The 18,860-nt window shown below is 39.4% G+C and overlaps 1 protein-coding gene across 4 annotated transcripts in view; it reads right to left on the bottom strand.

The window, feature by feature from the left end:
- Positions 1-18,860, bottom strand: part of bcas3 (BCAS3 microtubule associated cell migration factor) — a 479,979-nt gene that overhangs the window by 284,776 nt on the left and 176,343 nt on the right. For all 4 annotated transcript variants that reach the window (XM_088079374.1, XM_088079375.1, XM_088079376.1 and 1 more), the window contains 2 exons: positions 9,854-10,050; positions 9,389-9,486 (listed from right to left, as the gene is read on the bottom strand). In XM_088079374.1, coding sequence (XP_087935500.1) covers positions 9,389-9,486; positions 9,854-10,050 — 295 coding nt within the window. The remainder of the gene's footprint in view (positions 1-9,388; positions 9,487-9,853; positions 10,051-18,860) is intronic.

Genomic DNA, 18,860 nt, shown 5'->3' with positions numbered 1-18,860 from the left:
GGTCACTCATTCAACAAGCTTAGGTGAAACAAGATGTGTGTTTGTATTAGCTAGATAAAAAGGAGAGGAAAGTAGGTTGCTGTTCAACTTTTGTGTCTCGTCTGCTGTGTATCAGGCTGCTGATATACAGAAAGAGCTGAGATTTTGATTCTAGGCCTGCTCCTGACCAGGAGTAAGATTTTGGTCTCAGTGAAAGGAAGGCTCAAGCCTAGATGGTGCAACCAGCGAAACTACTAGGTTGGACATCCCAGCTAGCAGGGAACGTTCTCACAACATTGGCTGATGTTACCTACAAGTTGCAATAATTTTCTAAAGAAAACATTTTCAAGGAATGTTTTTAAGGGTGTTTATCATTTCAAATAATGTCCTTGTAAGGTTAAATGCTGCCTAAGACGTAACATTTTAATGGCAACATTTTGAGGCTGTTTTGGTGATGTTGACAGCTGACAGATCAGAGAATGTTCTCATATAACATGTTCCCAAAATGTTACATTGGAACAAAGGAAGACCATTTAGAACATGTTATTGAGACCTAAAATGTAATGTAATGTGACATGTTAGCAAAAATAAATAAAAATTGGGATGTTTATAGAGAATGTTACCCTAACTTTAAGATCGCTCTGGGAACTAAAAGAAAACTTGCCCCTGAAGATGTTACTAAAACATTGCATTGGTAGCACTGTACCATTGTCAGAATGCTTTAGAACCAAAATTTGCCAGCTGGGTTAGAAGTTACAACCAACTTAAGACCAGGTGTGTAGTCCAAGAGCTATTCCAGGAATTCCAGGACCAGCAGGTAAACCATATTTTAATGTGTCACTTGTGTTATTTGCATTGGTTTCATTCAGATTTTCCAGCAGATCCTTCTTCTCTCAGACATCTACCTTTGCATGATTGCTGCTGATGACAAAGCACAAAGGAGCGGTCACCTCCATAGATCTGCTGTTCTATCCTGTCACCAACCAATGGGCTACCAAACACACCCTGAGGTGATGGACAGGATGGGAGGGGCAGAGGGGCAGCAAGGTGACAAAGGTGCCTATTGATGAAAATAACATCAGGAAAGAAGGAATGTGGGGGATCACAGGAAATGAGGGTATTCGTCTTTAAGGAAAGATCGAATGGCCGGGCATCTTTCTGTGCGATCACTGTTGTCAGTGTGGCCACTATAGCACAAAAATACAAGGGCCCTTTATGAGTCTGGGAGGTAATTGTGGGGTATAGGTTACTGGGGTATGTGTGTATGAGAAAAAGAATGAGAGACAGAATACCACAGCACAGGTGCCTAGTGTTTTAAATGGCTGCTCAAGTATAAAGGAGGATAAGAGAGGGGGGAGGCAAAGATGGCAGGCAGAGTGACTGTGACTGAGTGAGTGAGTGAGTGAGTGAGTGAGTGAGTGAGTGAGTGAGTGAGTGAGTGCGTGTGTGTGTGTGTGTGTGTTGGGGGGGGTGTTGTCTTTTTATTCTGCCATTCATAGCCCTCTCTCTCATTCTCATCCAGCCTGGGTGAGAACAATGAGGCAGGGGAAAGCCCCCTCTCCCCTCAGGGTGGTGCTGATGGTGGTTAAGAGGTGGCAGGTCACTGGGACAAGGGTGCACTGTTTTGGTGATGCTAACAGGTGCATGCATGCAGACACACATTCACACAAAAGGCTCAGTGAAACATTCTAGCATTGCATGGTGCATGTTTTAGTTCATTGACTACCAATCAATGTGAAATACTGCTGACATTTGACGGCAGCCGTTGGTTTACATTCATGTTATGATGGTTGAAAAGTGTATTTGCTGCAGAGGTGGAAGTAAGTGTAGTGAGAATCAAGCAAGTCAAGTCAAGTCCCTGCTGGTCGCTTTTTTTTTTTTGCTAGTCAGTGCACTGTGCAGAGTGCTTATGGGAATGTTTTGCTTCTGCTTAGAAGTGGTGAACTTACAGCTCACAGCAACCTAATATGTCAGTATCTGGCTTTTGTTTGATATGAAAAATGGACACTTTCGTTAGTGTAGTTAGCTTGTTCACTATATTAAGTGAATTGTGCTCTCACTCTGAGCATCCCACTGAACCTGTGCAAATTCTGAAACACTTTATATGGAAAAGTACAGCAAAATCGGATTCAACTGACATAATTCTGAGTCTGGTACAGCCCTATTATACTCACCAACTCATAAAGGTAAATTAACATTAGGTGTGTTTAAAGAGTGGAGCAGAGAGAAGAAAAAACAAACTACTTTGTCTGGCATAATGGAGACGACATGTTGATTTAGCCTGGCATCTGTCTCATCTGTAATGCTTCTTGTTGGTATTACTCCTCATTGGTTTTGGCGCACTTGACCACTTGACGACATCTCAACAATGGTGTTGAGGCGGATTTATAGTTGTGAGGCTGCTTTAAGCAGAGTCTGTGCCGTAGTATATGCATGTGTCACCTTCAGAGTACTAATCATTAGCTAAGTTTCTGTGAAGTGCTGTAAAATGCGACTGATTTAAAACAACAATAAAACACACATTCAACATGGCTTAATATTGACAATTTAAAACACAAGTACACAAACTGGCATCATTGTAACTCACAGCTGGATTCACAGACAAAACAAAAGTCTTAAACTAGACTCATTTTCCCCGATTATGCAACATGCCATCAATATGACTGTAAGCCTATGATATTTTACATTGCATAAACTGGTAATACATGTCAACCAATATGCAGGTCTAAGCTCATCACACACATACACAGTGTGGCAAAGTCCGAAGCTCTCTGAAGTGTCTTTAGTGTATTGTGATAAACTCGCTCCATCTCGTCCTGCCTGCTGTGGTCTGCCGCCAGTTAACACGCTATCACTGATTCACCTATACAGATAACACACACACACACACACACGCACGCACGCACGCACGCACACGCACACACACACACACACACACACTCACACATGAAAAAAACAGTGAGATGTGGGGACAAAGACAGGGATGTACACACACATGACATGTATGTACACACACACAGAAATTGACAAAAACAACAAAATGTCTGATGCTACTGACAGGGCTTTTGTTTTTACTTCCTGTTTTAGAGCAGGGTGGTTTTCTTTGCAGAGTCAAAACACAACGACAGCACTGTGCAGGGGGACTGGGATATTCATCAGTGCACACACATGTGCACGCCACACACACATACATACACATGCACTCAAGTAAGATTAAATGCTGTTTCTTTCAGGCTTGCAGTGTTATCTCTCTTTCAGGTCTGTCTCCTTTTCTTTCTTTCTTGATATGACCTCCTGGGCCACAAAATGCCACTGTGTAGTCTAGCCAGGATTGAAGTCGCCTCTACACAAACAAAGAAACACGCACAGACACACAGACACACAGACACACAAACAAACACACACACACACACACACACACACACACACACACACAACAGACAGGGGGTATTGATAACAGATACACATTGATCCTGTATATTGCAGCTGCTGGAGAGTGAGACAACAGTGTTGTTGTTAGACTCCTCTGTCCCCTCCATAGAGACAGATATGCTGAGTCAAGAATCCATGACAGGAAGAACTTTTGAAAATACAGTGTGTCTGCGTGTGTGTGTGTGTGTGTGTGTGTGTGTGTGTGTGTGTGTGTGTGTGTGTGTCCCATGCAGATGGCGTCCCATCACCTCAGTGAAGGCAGAGATATGCAGAGTGTATGGGCTGAGATAAGACGGGAGCAGACACTGGGGAGACTGCCTGACTGTAAGTGAGTCAGTGGAGGGAAGACGGCAGCTTCACAGCCTCACTGCTCCTAAAGACTGAAGGAAACACTTTGATTCTGACAGAAATGGCTGGAAAACATGAGTGAGCCATACTCTGATAGTATACCACAGCATGCACACATGACAAACAGTGCATATAAATGCCAGAGCACACTCAAACTGCTGTATCAGCACTGTGTGTCTTGACTGAAGCACTTCTGAGTAGAAAACTGGCTGCTATTTTGAATTGCAGAAATATGTAAATGTGGCAAACTTATTTTTTTATGTTGTTATTTTCAGTTGTAACCATAACATATAGAGATACAGAGTTATACATGGTGGTCCGACCTATCAGACGTTTCTGTTGTGGTCATTTTATGAACTGTGTTTATTTGCTAACGTCTTTCATTAAGGAGCTAAAAGCAGCTATCGACACGGTAGCTAAACAATGTACTGCTGAGGATGGAGCTGCAGAAAAACATATTTTAAAACACCTAAAAAAAACAAACAATATCAGTGTAAGTATACACTATATTTGAATATTTGCTCCACTTTACTTTCCACAACAGCTGATGGAGGCAGCGGTAGAGCAGTAGCTCTGCTGTTTAGTGGAATAAAATGACTTTTATTTTTATTTAACCTTTATTTATAAAGGTAATCTCATTAAGACATGGGGTCTTATTCTCAAGAGACCTGTTTTGGATAACAATGGAGTCTGGTGTTTTTGATATAACGGCTTTAAATCCCCATACCGAGCAGTAAGCTGTAACAGCTGTCTTACAGCACGGCAAAGTGGTGAAATTATTCTAAATATAATGCACACTTAAACTGATATTGATTTTTTTAGGTGCACCTTTTTTGGGTGGCTAAAAACTAATCATTTAAGGCAGAATTTGCTCGGTGCCGTTTGATTATGTATATGTTATGTGGCAGTTTTCTATCCAGAAGATCTGGTCTATAGCAGGGCAGAATACTAAAGAACAAGGAAAGCACATTTATTACATGTAGAACACATTTCACTTGTTTATCACATGCTGACCATGACTTCATCAATCTAAAAAAAAAGGTAAAATTGGTTTTCAGCATTTGTACATGTAAATGTGCAACTTTAGATTTGCTTTTTTGAAAGGGGAAAACATTTCACAGGTAATTGATATGAAATGATGATTGTAAATAGGCACATTTGTTTTTTTTAACAAGTGTGTTAAGTGTAATTTCCTTTCTTGTTTTAATTCCACATGAAACACCATGAGTGAAACAGAATTTCATGTGACAAATTCACATTCCCACAACTCACAGTATCTGTGTTTTTTAGACATTTTACATGTTATGATGATTCATATGATAAAAGCAAACATGGTTTTCAGGCGTTTCACACGTGAATTATAATATTTTACAGAAAATATATCAGATAAAACTGTGATAACATGACATGTTCATGTCATCATCTTGTAAATCCACCTCAAGTTGACATACAACACTACAGTTTCTAAAAGGTGTGCACCCTCAATGAAACAAGCTGCTATAGACCCTCAGACCATTACTGGGAAGTTGTGCCACACAGCAGTCTTCCTCAGAGGGTGAGGCAAAAGTGATGTGTGTCTGATAAGAGGTGGCGCCATGGCAGTGGCAGGACACAACACTGAACCCTCCTGACACATATACACACACACACACACACACTCTGATAAGCATCACTTCCAACTCTCTGCTTGGTTCTGTCCTCCTGCCTCGCTCAGCTCTGAACCAGTTAGTGACGTAACTGGAAGCAGAGGACACTGGCTGGAGACAGAGGACCCACAGATAGGACTTTGGGGACACAGAAGGATAAAGACAGAGATGGAGGAGAGAGAAAGCGTGGCTCAGAGGATTAGATAGAGGGCAGCAGTTTAACTGGTGAAGGCAGAAGGAAACATTTAAAGGCGTCATCCCGCTGGTCTGCCTTTGCCTTGGTAATTATTAATGAATCAAAAATGCTTAAAAACACTTTTTACTAATTTAATCTATTTATTAACTGATTACAGTAAACTTTTTGAAGTCTAAATGCATAATCACTTTTATTGTGCTGCTGTCAGATGCCAGATCACAAGTACTTAAACCTTGAATCCCCGAAACCCTGAAAAAATGTCTAGGAGAAAAAAATAAGAAAGCTAGGAAGAAAAAAATATATATATTTAGAATTATCATAGTTACATATTTAAAATTATGTCACAAAAATATTATAACTTTTAAAGCTTTTTTTCACCCAGGTTGGTTCCTTATTATTATTGTTATTATTATTATTATTAGTAGTAGTAGTACTAGTAGTAGTAACTTATTTCTTGCTAATTTTGGGGTGATTTCTTCTTTCAGTGCTCATTGCCTCCCATGTTTTTGAAAGAAATCAAGTCAATTTGCTCAAAACGTTAAACACTAAAAAGTCTTGAAATATTCACATGGAACACTCTAAGCTCATAAAATAGCTTCTGAAGCAGACATTAGAACACAGAAAACAACACTCTTATTTAAAACCTACATTGGAAAAAAGCAATGAATATTAACTGTTTATGAAAAAAAAAAAAACAATGACCAAAGACCAAATGCATTAAATCAGTTCTGCAATAAATGAGGATGAATAATGATCCGAAGTGGTTGGTGAAAAAAAATAAATGGAGTAAACAAATAATGGCCAAATCATATCTACATTTATCTGTTTATTACTGTTGTGTGGGTGTGTGCTGACTGGAGGTGTCGACAGCAGAGAAAGATGAAGAGGAAAAAGATGCTAGCAGATATGTGAAACTATTTGTGACACACCTTTTTGTGACACAATCTGTAAATATTTCTTGACACCCGAGTGAAAAAGCCAGGGGTGGCTATCTGTCAGTGTGGGTGCAGATCAGATGAGAGAAGACACAGCAGATAATGCTACAGACACCACAGTCACTCCACTATCTCCGTCATCGCACAAAAGGCACCGAGATATAATGTCACGCAATAAGTGATGATTCCTCCACCCAGTAAATATCAGGTGTAATCCACACGCGCACGCATACACACGCACACACACGCACGCACACGCACGCACGCACGCACACACACACACACACACACACACACACACACACACACACACACACACACACACACACACACACACACACACAAACATACCCACTTCACTTCCAAGACTCATGTAACTGCATTACACTTTGAGAGTAAAAGACATATTTCAAAGGGGAATCCTCTCATCTGTGTGTGATTGGATTATCGAAACATTGAAACCAGATTAAAGGAGACATGTAAAGGGACATCAAAATCACTCCAAACTAAATCAGTCCTGTTCAGTGCTTGATAGACAATAAAGGCCAATTCAAAAAAATCACAATATGTAATTATAGAATAAAGACACAGTACACATAACAATAAGAGTGAAAACAACAGGATGAAGCAAAGCTGCTGAATGGCCTGTCTAACACACTGACTATCTGTGTCAGACAACAGCAGAGGGTATCTCTTTTACATTAAACTCATTTTCCTTTTAACTACAGCAGGCTCCCACCTGAGCACTTGCAGTAGTACTTGGAGTATGTAATATATGCAAAATAGAAGAACTGCCTCGCAGCTGTTTGCCTCCACAAACCCATCAAGCTGCAGTTACAGTTATCATCCATGTTTGTGAAAACATGGATGCTTAACGCATATCTTCAACCCTGCAGCACTGAAGACCTGTACAATCAGCAAAGTTTCAAGGTGGGCACCAAAAATTAGTGTCATCAATTCAGTATGTGTCCCTTTCTGATCCTGAGATATGGCTAAAAACGTATTTTGTGAGGTCACAGTAACCTTAACCTTTGAGTACTAATATTCAATCAATTCCCTCTTGAGTTTAACTGGATGTTTGTGCCAAATCTGAGAAAATTCCCTCATGGCATTCTTATGGCTGAATTCAAATAAAAGAGCAGCCTGATGTTTTCAATTTATGCTTTGGTGAAAGGTTTTAGTCATCTCCATGGTAACCAGAGACACCCTGCATTCTGAGTCTGTACTAAAGATTAATCTGCACAGACAACTGTTTAAATCACACAAACAACCTGCTGCATAAGTGTGTGTATCTTATTGACCTTATTGACCCCAATCCGTCTCTGACATGCAGATTCTCCTCACTCGTTATGGTGGGCAGGCAAAAAAATTAATAAATCAATAAACACAAACTCTGTTGATTTCCTCCCGTGGTACTGACATGAAAAATATTTAGGTTTAGTAAATGTCTGATATAAGTCAGCCTAGTGAAGAGAGTTTGACCAGCCTCTGTCCTCTCAGCTCTGCAGGAGCTGCTGCTGACAGGAGGCTGCGTCTGCAGACAGAGACGCTGAATGCATGTCAGAGTTGGCGTGGATTTAAAATTATCTCCGTGGAGACAATAATAACACTACCAATCACATTATGCAACAAAATATGACACAGGAAATTTCTGCATGTGTGCGACATGAATGAAAAGTATTGTGCAACCCTTTTTCTCTGTCAAAAATATGTCATTTCTGTTAAGCAATACTAAGTGTTATGTGCCCAAGCATAAATTAGGCTTTAGAACAAGAATAGGTAAGAGGACGTCACAATAACCTTGTGCTTTGACCTATGACCACCAAAATGTAAGCAGTTCATCCTTGAGTCCAAATGGACATCTGTGCCAAATTTGAGGACATTCTCTCAAGGCCTTCACAACACAGGACGGACTGATGGAACAGACAGACAGATGAATTTTTTTAACTTATTCAGAGTTATATTTCTTGGCAAAACTGATTTCAGCTGAGCAGTCTCCCTTTAGCTACAAAAAAGACACATGCCAAAAAATACCCCAAGTCTTTCAATGTCCTCTCAACAGGGGAAGCATTTGCAGGTACTTTACCGAGTGTATCATTTTGTCTCTGTATGCTTTCATTATGTACTAGAAAGCTAAAACTCTTAAACCGAGCAAAATCTCCAAATATTCCTTTAAAAATGCACAACTGGTTTGAGTTTGGACTCACATCCCTTTCCCACAGTAATCCCTCCAATCAGCGAAGGTTATAGCATTTGGTGCAGGCAAGATATAACAGCTTCAATTAGACTTAGATAAATTCAATTTTAGTCACCTCAGTAAAAAAAAAAAAAAAAAACAAGTTTTCAATTTGATTGCCACATGGAACACGATCTAAACACTGAAACATTTGTCACCAGACAATTGACAATTAATACAGGAAATCTAAATGACAATTAGCAACAAAATGAAGCATAACAACGTGGCAATGTAGTATAGATGGCTACCTGCTAACTGTCTCTGAGACCTGGTAAATATCTGAATGCCTTTCTTCCATTAACTAGAACATTTATTTCATTCATCTGTCTTAAAAAAAGATAAAAAAATCATAGTGTTGGATATTAATGTAAGTATACCTAAATATGGCTCAAACATGGACCACAAAGACAGCACTACAACAGAGTCTGACTCAAATGATGAGATAGACGGGATACACCAGCTTTACACAACGAGAGACTGTACTAAGGTAGGTGGAATAGAATGAGCGACGTGTGAATGAAACAGGAGGGAGAGTTATAAAATGAAAGAACCAAAGATCACAGAGCAGAAGAGTAGGTGTTTCAATACAGCAGAGGAAACCATTACACTGTCCTACCTGATCCTGTGTCCATGATGTTGGACTGTCCTCTGCGATCAGCCACCAGACGTGATGAACCAGGCATGCTGACTGGGTCTGAACGGACTGGCTGGATCCTGCAATACAGTATATGTAAATTATTAAACACTTACAGTTAAATCTAAGGCCCTCAAATGCCTGTTAAACTGAATAAGAGAGATTTGAGTGGTCATTTTAGTAATGAAATTTAAAGCTGTCTATGCTAGAGAGATAATTGTGGGGATTCCTATGATTACATTATGATTATTATTTCTATGATTATCATATTCCTATCTGCACTCTTGTTTGGATAATTTCTTGGAAATTAGAGTGTCCTAACTTGTTTTTGAAAAAAAAAAAACAGGTATTTTTTGCAAACCCCCTTTATAATGAGTGTTTTTTCCTGATTTAGATTTTTAAGAGTGCAAATTCACACACCAAAACTCCTTGAAAGTTTCAAAGTACCTCAGGCTGTGCAAGTCCAGGTCGTCTGTGTCAAAGTCCAACAGGGGCTGCTGGACATCAGTTGGGCCCTGGGACTGAAGGACTGAGGAGGAGGAGGAGATGACTGTGGTCTGGCCTGAAGGGTGAATAGTCTTAAATTGAAACTGGGGCCCCATCCACAGGCGCCTGTGGGGCCCTGTATGGGTCACAATCTCCACCTGAGAATACAAGGGTATCAATGCAATCTCTCAGTGAACATTTCTTTCAGCAGTCTTTCTAAAAACAAACTGTGTGTTTCTATTGTCTGTTGTTCATGTTCTAAAATAAATAAAGCATCCATTACATCCCATTACATGACTTGCTATTACCTACTGAAATCTTAGTAAAATTAAAGTAAGATTACTTTGTCAGCACAGAAAAAAAATTCAAAAAATCAGCTACAAAGAAAATTTTGAAGGGCAGCAGTGTGAGTGCTCACTATGAAACACATACATCATAACTTCATTCACCATAGCTCTCTTCTAAAGTCACTTTTTTCCAGGATACTTTCTGCTGTAAATACTGCCATCTAAAATTATTTGCAACATTTGCTTCATTCTGTCATGCTGTACACGCTACACATCCTCTGTGTGAGACACCGACACTGGAGGCACTCTTTAGTAGCAATATGAGATGCACTCGGCAGTAGAATTTTATGATGCTCCAAGCAACTGCAGCATTCTTAAGAGTGGAAACAAACCCTCGACTTTCAAGTGGAAGACCACTGTTCATTAACATTTGATTAACTTTAATCAAGTTAAGGTCAATCATAACTTGATAGTTGAAGTTAATAAAGAGGCTACAACTTTTTCAGAAAGTGGTATGCCATTGTGATTTAATGTAAATTAATCATATTATTTAACATAACTATTAGCTATTTTTTTTTTAAATTCTTATGTATTTCTGACATTCATTTTAATGCCTTTAACCTGACTGTTCCCAACACCATGTTCATCATCTTAATTCAATGTTATTATGCTAACATATTCCTGTTGACACTTATCATAGAGTAAAGCTGAGGCTGATGGAAATTCCGTTAGTTTTGTAGGTATTTAGGCAGAAATGTAAGAATACAATTTTGACCTGATAATGGTGCTATATAAAAAGTTAGTCAGTTATCATAATTCATTCCGGGAGCAAAGTGGATTTGTGTGTCAAATTTCATGGCAATCCATCCAGTTGTCATCCATACATTTCACTCAAAACCACACATGGCAGCAAAAGGCTGGTGCTCGAGGAAAAGTCGGACCATCAACAAAGTCATAAGAATTTATCAGCTGGAAGCCACAAACGTCTGAACAAAATGTCACAACAATCTATCCTGTTGTTTTGAATATTCCAGTCTGAACCAAAGTGGAGGACTGACCCATGAAACAATGGACAGACTGACTCTGCCGTCCACAAAACATCTGTGTCACTCTTTAAACATACCCTCCTCTACTAATCCATCAGCAATTAGTCCAGGACAGAGTCCTGGCAGTTATCCTGAGGAGTCAGCATCAGCGGATTTAACGTGGTTTGGTGTCAATCTATGTGCCAAATGTACTCAGTTGATTATAATACAACAACAGTAATAACTAAATACAGAGCATCTTTACAAAGTGCTTTGAAAAACAAAGCAAAGGCAGAAATGGAACACTCAGAGGGCAATATACCAAGAGAAAGCCAAACAGTCCCATCAAACATAAGCAAAACAAAACTTGGGCCGAGAAAATATAAAAATAAAAAAAAAAAAAAGGAAAAATAAATACAAGATTCAGGACACAAAATGTCAATATAAATAAAGACAAATAAAAAGAAAAAGAAAAAAAAAACAAAAACAATAAAACAACATAAAAAGGCAATAAAAATAAGTAAAACATAAATAAAATAAATAAAAAGAAAACATGACATTATAACAATTGGTTTTAAAAAGTGATTTAAAAGAATTCACTGATTCTGTCAGTCTTGTCTCCCATGACAGGTCATACCTAAGCTGAGGGCCAAAAGTCTGATCACCTTTAGTTTTAAGCCTCAACTTTGGAATGGCCCACCTGAGGATCTAAGGCAGCAAACTGGCTCATATGGGGTCAACATTTCTGTTTTCCAGACGAGCTTTAAAAGTGATGAGTCAAATCTTGAAATAAATTCTAAAATGCACAGGGAGCTAATGGAGAGAAACCAGAACAGAGGTGATGTGATGTCGTCTGTTAAAACCAGTTATGTGACATCCAAGTAAAAGCTTGCTGTACTCCTGCACCACTGAAAGTCTGAGGATATTGTCAGAACTCGTCAAGGTCTTGTGTGTGTTGGGAGTGCTGGCAGCATGATGGGAAACATTCCCAGGGGGTTAATAGGAGTGTGACATGAGCAACAGCATGGCAGCGAGGCTGAGGTGAGGCCTACTGGGAGAATAAGATGGTGCTGGCAAGGCAGGCAGTCCATGGGCGCCTGAACTGAGTGGCACTAATGCTGGCTGAAAGTAGGATAGGAGAGATCTTCGGAGTGGCTGACTCATAAACATTGAACTATCACTGCCTCCTCCATTCTCCATCTCCTTTTTGCCTTGAATTTACTGACTAACCATCCCCTGCCTTGGTCTCCCACTTTTCACTGCTCTCACACACTAACTCTGACTTTTCAACTCCCTGCAGCACTTAAAATGCCTCTTGTTGTCTCACTATTCACATTTCATTATCTTTATTTCGTATGTGTTGGTCTCTCACCTCAGCCCAGCTCTCAGCTCACAGTCTCGCTCCACTCCAGCTGCCAAGTGCCAACATCTCAGAAAAAAGTGACAGCTTATGCTCTCTTATTCCTCTGTGTGTCTATATTAACACACATATAGATGCAAACACACACTTAGATATAGGTGGTCCATCACAGTTGTGCATATTAGGCCACAGAAGGAGGGAGGAGGATTGCCACTTTGTGTGTATGTGCTTTGCTAGTTAACACCATAAATGTCACGCCCAGCTGTCGAGCTGAACAGCTGCCGGTGTGCTCTCTTTGCAGTGGGATGGAAGGTCCAGATGTTACAGTCCAGTGCCAACCCTCAACCCCCTCCCCTTCCATCTCGACGGACAGAGCCAATGACATGTTGCCTCAAATTTCACCTCAAAATCTTAACCTCAGTAGATCTGGCATCAAGGTGAATAATGGGTAAAATGCATGTTCGAAACCAAGGTAGAGGTAAGTCTGTATAACTGCATTGGGCTTTACCCAGAGACTGTATAGAATAAAGGATGCAGCTACTGGCAAATACCCGCACTTGAATCACACCTTTCTAGTCATTTTTTGACCACTCAAAGTGCTTTTACACCGCAAAACACATTCACCCATTCACACACGCATTCATACACTGCTGGCATAGGCTACTGTACAAGGTGCCATCTGCTACTAAGTTTTGAATCATTTATACACACTCACACACTGACATTATCAGGAGCAATTTGGAGTTCTGCATCTTGTCCAAACTTTGAAAATTGACTGGAGGAGCTGGAGATGGAACCACCAACCTTCCAATAAGTGGACGGCCTGCTCTACCCCATGAGCCATAGCTGCCCCGAGCTACCATGATGTCACCTATTGTTTTGTGGACTAAAATATGTTGTGCCTTCTTCATGCACAGTGCCCTAGAACACACACATATATCATGAATTACAAAAGACTAAAAAAGACTAAAATCTTGAACATTTTTTTTTTACCATCAATCATCTCCTATGACCTATGTTACACCCTTTTCATCACATCAAATTGACAAATCTTTCCCAAAAAGCGGTGGGAAAGGAAAGGTTTTCAGTACGCCTGATCCTCACTTCGTTAGCAGTCACACTGACAATTTTCTAAAAGAGCTGCTTTCAAATCATCTTTAGTACAACCACAATTCAAAAAGTGGGAAAATATATAAAATGTGAATCAAAACAGAATGTAATGCTTTTACTAAGCCATGCTTTGGAACACATGCAGATTGTGGCTTGGCATTGTTTTCCTGGAATAAGCAGGACGTACCTGAAAAAGACTTCGCCTGGATGGTGACGAGATGTTGCTTAAAAACCTGTATGTACCTTTAAGCACTTATACGACCTTCACAAAGATGTGAAGTTACCCATGCACCTATCACCCCAACAACATCATAGATGCTGGCTTTGAACTTTGAGCTGGTAACAATCTAGATGGTCCTTTTTCTCTTTATCCCAGAGAACATGACATCCATGATTTCCAAACATTTCACAATGCTCCCTGTCCCAACTTTTATGACACAGGTTGCAGGCATCAAATCCAGAATTAGTATATATTTACACAAAAAAATATCAGTTTGACCATTAAATATCTTGTATTTGTACTGTATGGTCAAAAAGAATTTGTAAAGCATTGCATTCTGTTTTTACTTTAGTTTTAAATCGGGTCCCGACTTTTTTGGAGTTGGGGTTGTAATTAGAAGTATGTTAATGAAACAGTTTGACTGTTGAAGTGGTGAACCTCTTGCTGTCTTGGCTTGTGAATGTCTGAGCCTTTTGAGGATGCCCTTTTCATTAAACAGTCATGATACTATCACAAATTACCAAATAAGCTGGTTATCGGTAGAATGTTCCAAACAGGTGTTTTTAAGCACTCCAAAACTTTTCTCAGTCTTTAAGAATAAAAAGCAATGACTGTCCAGCTTATTCAGAGTAAAGGTCCATGGTACGGACCAACGTCATCCGCAATAACAGTAGTTCAAAGACATATCACCAATAATATTTAATACTGTCCGGATGGTATGGTATAAGAAACCATAAAAGATCATCATCAAAGACCCTCTTCTAAAAGCATGACAAAAGGCAATAATATAACAAGGGGAGTGAAAAACACTGAACTAGGAAGAACTCCAGCAGTCTGATACTACATCAAGCAACATTACTATATGTTATAGCAGCAGTGTTACTAGTGCAATTCAATACAAAGAAAATCACAATTACATATAGTTAAGAAGTTACAAAAAGGAAGAAAAGTTAATGATTTCAATAGCTTTTTACTATCACTTACAGTATCTTTACCCAGTGCGCAAGTGTTTTTTATCCAAATTTCCCAGTCTTTTGTTGCCCCTATGGCAACTTTTTTGAAATGTACTGCAGGCATCAAATTTAGAGTGAGTGTATATTTACAAAAAACAATGAAGTTTATAAGGTTGAACATCAAATATTTTGTCTTAGTGCTGTATTCAGTTTAATACAGGTCGAATACAATTTGCAAATCATTGCATTCTGTTTTAAAACAACACAGCATCCCGACTTTTTCGTAGATAGAGTTGGACATGCTAAGGTATAAAGATCTTGAAGAATACATCACTACCACTGCTCTGACAGGAAGTCGACAAAAATCTAGGTTAGTGCAATGGATAGTTTTGCTCCTGGCAAACTATCATGGCAGATATAGACCAGGGCCTCTGCAAGCTAAGTGGGGTGCATTTTAACTAATCAATTATGCATGCAGTGGAATTATTGATGGTGAAAATGTAGTGGGTTACCTGCCGACACCAGAGATGAGTGCATTGAGGGTTAACCAAGCTGAAAAGACAGAGTGTGTGTACTGGATTTTTCTAACATGCCTTGACCAAATGCTGTGAACATTTCAGCACAATTTAGGATGTCGTTTATGATTAAGAAGAAGACACAATGTACGTGATCCTGTTTCACTCAGCCAGAAGAGTAAATGTGCATCAATCCAAAAATTTAAGATCCAAATACTGTTAGAAAATATGAATAAACAAGAACATGTAAAAAATGAATTAAGACTAAATCTTTGCATTGACAGTTTGGGTATTTGGACTGCTAATTCTTAATTTGTTAACACTTTCTATGAAGACAACATCTATAATGCATTGTGATGGCATTCATAGTAAATAAAATGCATTTATAATGCTTCATGAATACACTCATAAACACACATAATGCTGACTGATGCACTATATCAATAGTCATAAATCATTATAGATTTGACTTATAATGATTTATAAATGGCAAAGGTGTTATGGATGCTCTTGACTTGTTATAAACTAGAGGTTGAATGCTGGGGCTTATAATGCATTATAAATATCTATACTCGATTTCACAAAGACTGGGGATCTTGCAGTGTCTGAGGTGGACAGAAACTGATGCAGTCCTTGAAATCTGCAGTGAATATGCTATATGCTGTCACTAGCTAGCTAGCTAACCACTGTCCCCATACCCAACAGGCTATCTGCAAGCTAAGTTAGCCACTGGGATGTTTGCTATTAGCCTACAAGCTAACCGCATGATTTAGCTGAAGATTGCTTGGTTCAAAAATACATGATTACTTAATATATGAATTTTGAAGCTAGCAATCTTAAGTTGAACCATATGGTTATCTTGCAGGCTAATGGTAAACAATCCAATAGCTAAAGTTCGCTTGCAGAGGCCCCTGCGTGGTTAGCTCGCTAACTTACAGCGTGCAGCATACTCACCAGGGATTTCAGAGCTGCATCTCTGCCCACTTCTTTCTTCTCCAGTGTTTAGTGGTACAAATGGGAGGCCATGTCAAAGAGTCACTCTTTATCTCTGCTCAAATCCACTCTGTCCGCCTTTTCCACAAGAGAACCGAGACCTTTTTTTTCCTGAATGCGAGGACGTTCATCTGCTCCCACCCTACTGTACTGTGATTGACTAGTAGTCTGTATTATTGTGCTGTGATTGGCTAGTACTCATTGTCTCCAGTTATATTCTTCAGTCAGTTGAAAAGTGTATATATATATGCATATTTAGCTACATTTGTCTTGGACTGTGGAAAAAGAGGACAATGTGGAGCTAAGAAGGGAATAAGATTTCTTCTGGTGCTGTAAGCTAGCCAGCTAACCACTGTATGGTCTACCTGTTAGCTAACATTAGCTACTGGATTGTTTGCTATTAGCCTGCAAGCTAACTGTATGTTTGAACATAAAATTGCTATTTTCAAAAATCATATCATGTATCCATGTATATGAGTGGAGCTAGCAATCTTCAGTTAAATCATATGGTTAGCTTGTAGGCTAATAGCAAACATTCCAGTGGCAAACTTAGCTTGGAAATAGCCTGTTTGGTATGAGGACAGTGGTTAGCTAGCTAGCTAGCTACAGCATATGGCATACTCACTGTGGATTTCAAGGGCAGCAACAGTTTCTGTCCACCTCTGACATTGCAAGATCCACAGTCTTTGTGAAATCTAACTCTGTGGCTAAAAGCTCTGACTCTCTGACACATTGTCAAAATTCAGTCTTTTTAAATTTATTTTCAAAATATTCCAGTGAATGGTACGCATTAATCACTTATAATGCGGCATATATTCTTATAAATGCATAATAATAATTGTAATAATTGTACTAAACACCTACAATGAAACATTATGATGAAGAATAAATTATCATAAATGCATCAATATGCACCTCACTTTACTTAACACATACAATGATAAGTGTAGATATTTATAATGCATTGTAAGCCCCAGTATTCAACCTCCAGTTTATGACAAGTGAAGAGCATCTGTAAGACCCTTGCCCCTTATAAATCATTACAAGTCATTATAAGCCAAATCAACAATCAAAAGTTGCTTTCCAACTTAAACTCGGTGTATTCTATCTTCTTTAAAATGTCAGCTTATTTCTTTTAGACAGAAGTTAAACTAAACAAAAAAGGTATGTAAATCAAAACTCCACTTCACTGTCTTCTGGGTAAATAACAAAAAAAATCAGTTCTTCTCTGTCTGTCTTAATCATTAGGTTCGTTTGAGCTGAGCTGCACCTCGCCTGGACAGCGGATAAGAGCAGGCGGCCACAGCAGGAGGCAGTGACAAAAAGCTGCGATCAGGTCAGACGGTCTTCTGACTCTTCAAGCAGCCTTCAGTCTGCACAGGAAGCCACGGAGGCACTCACATCCTGTTAGATTTTATTTCTATTCATTCAAATCTTATCAGATCCGTTCATCAGTCTGTTTACAGTCTCAAATTATTGTATTGATCACAGTGTAAATTTTTAAAATATTATACAGGCGATCTGTTATTTCTGTTCATGGTTCAGCCTTCATTTACATGAATTCTCATGTAAATCAGTATTATATCAGTTTGTTGCTGTATATAAATCCGCTAAGTACACCTGTCACCCTAAAAAAACTACATCAAAACCATCAAAGAAGCTCTCAGATCAGTCAGACAGCCTATGCTCAGGGCTTCACATCTGTACACGTTATTTTAAGAATCCTCACACCACACTCAGGATACTGACCACAAGTCTCTGTGCTGTTTAATCCTGACTCTTTATTTTCCGTCTTGCTTTAAAATAATTAAAATACTATACAATAGACTCTGTATTGTTTATGATAAATGCAGTTAGTCTTTGTGACTGCAAAACATCACTGTCAGTCACAACAAAAATTACTTCAAATAAGACAAATGAATTCCAAATTTCTGAAATTCAACAACAATAAAACGTTTAACTGACACGTCATATTGGTAAGTCAACATCAGGTCAACCAATCAGCTGTTTGATCAGCTGAGAGCCAGGTGTTAGCAGTTGGCGGAGAGCACCTGCGGCGCCTGGCTCTAAAATCTGCAGCCACCTCAGAGCAAGTCAGACTAGGCTCGTACACAAATCTAACCGACGTGCATTGCTTGTTGACCGCCGGTGATTGGTTCGGTGCAGAACTTGGTAGGCTCGAACGAACCTATCGTCTTCTCCTCCACATGCACTGATTCCCCCTCCCCTTCAGCTCCCTCACTCGGGCAGTGAGCTGATTTGTTTGAGCTGAGCAGCATTTGCTGTGCTGGCTGCCTGCCTGCTGGCTCACTGTGGGTCTTGTAGTGTTGTACTGGATGCCATGATGGTTTGTAGTCCTTGCTGCAACCACCGAGAGGGAATGTTTCACCTCTAATTGACTACCTCTCATGACATCACAACTCCTAAAACCCCGCCAAAACAGGTATGTTGGCATGAGTTTGCATCTGTGTGGACCTAAATAAAGTTAAATTAGGCGAACACGTT

Source organism: Plectropomus leopardus, chromosome 6 (genome assembly GCF_026936395.1).
Source record: "Plectropomus leopardus strain MGB_pleo_1.0 chromosome 6, ASM2693639v1, whole genome shotgun sequence".
Classification (NCBI taxonomy): Eukaryota; Metazoa; Chordata; class Actinopteri; order Perciformes; family Serranidae; genus Plectropomus; species Plectropomus leopardus.
This window is presented reverse-complemented; position numbering and strand designations above follow the sequence as displayed.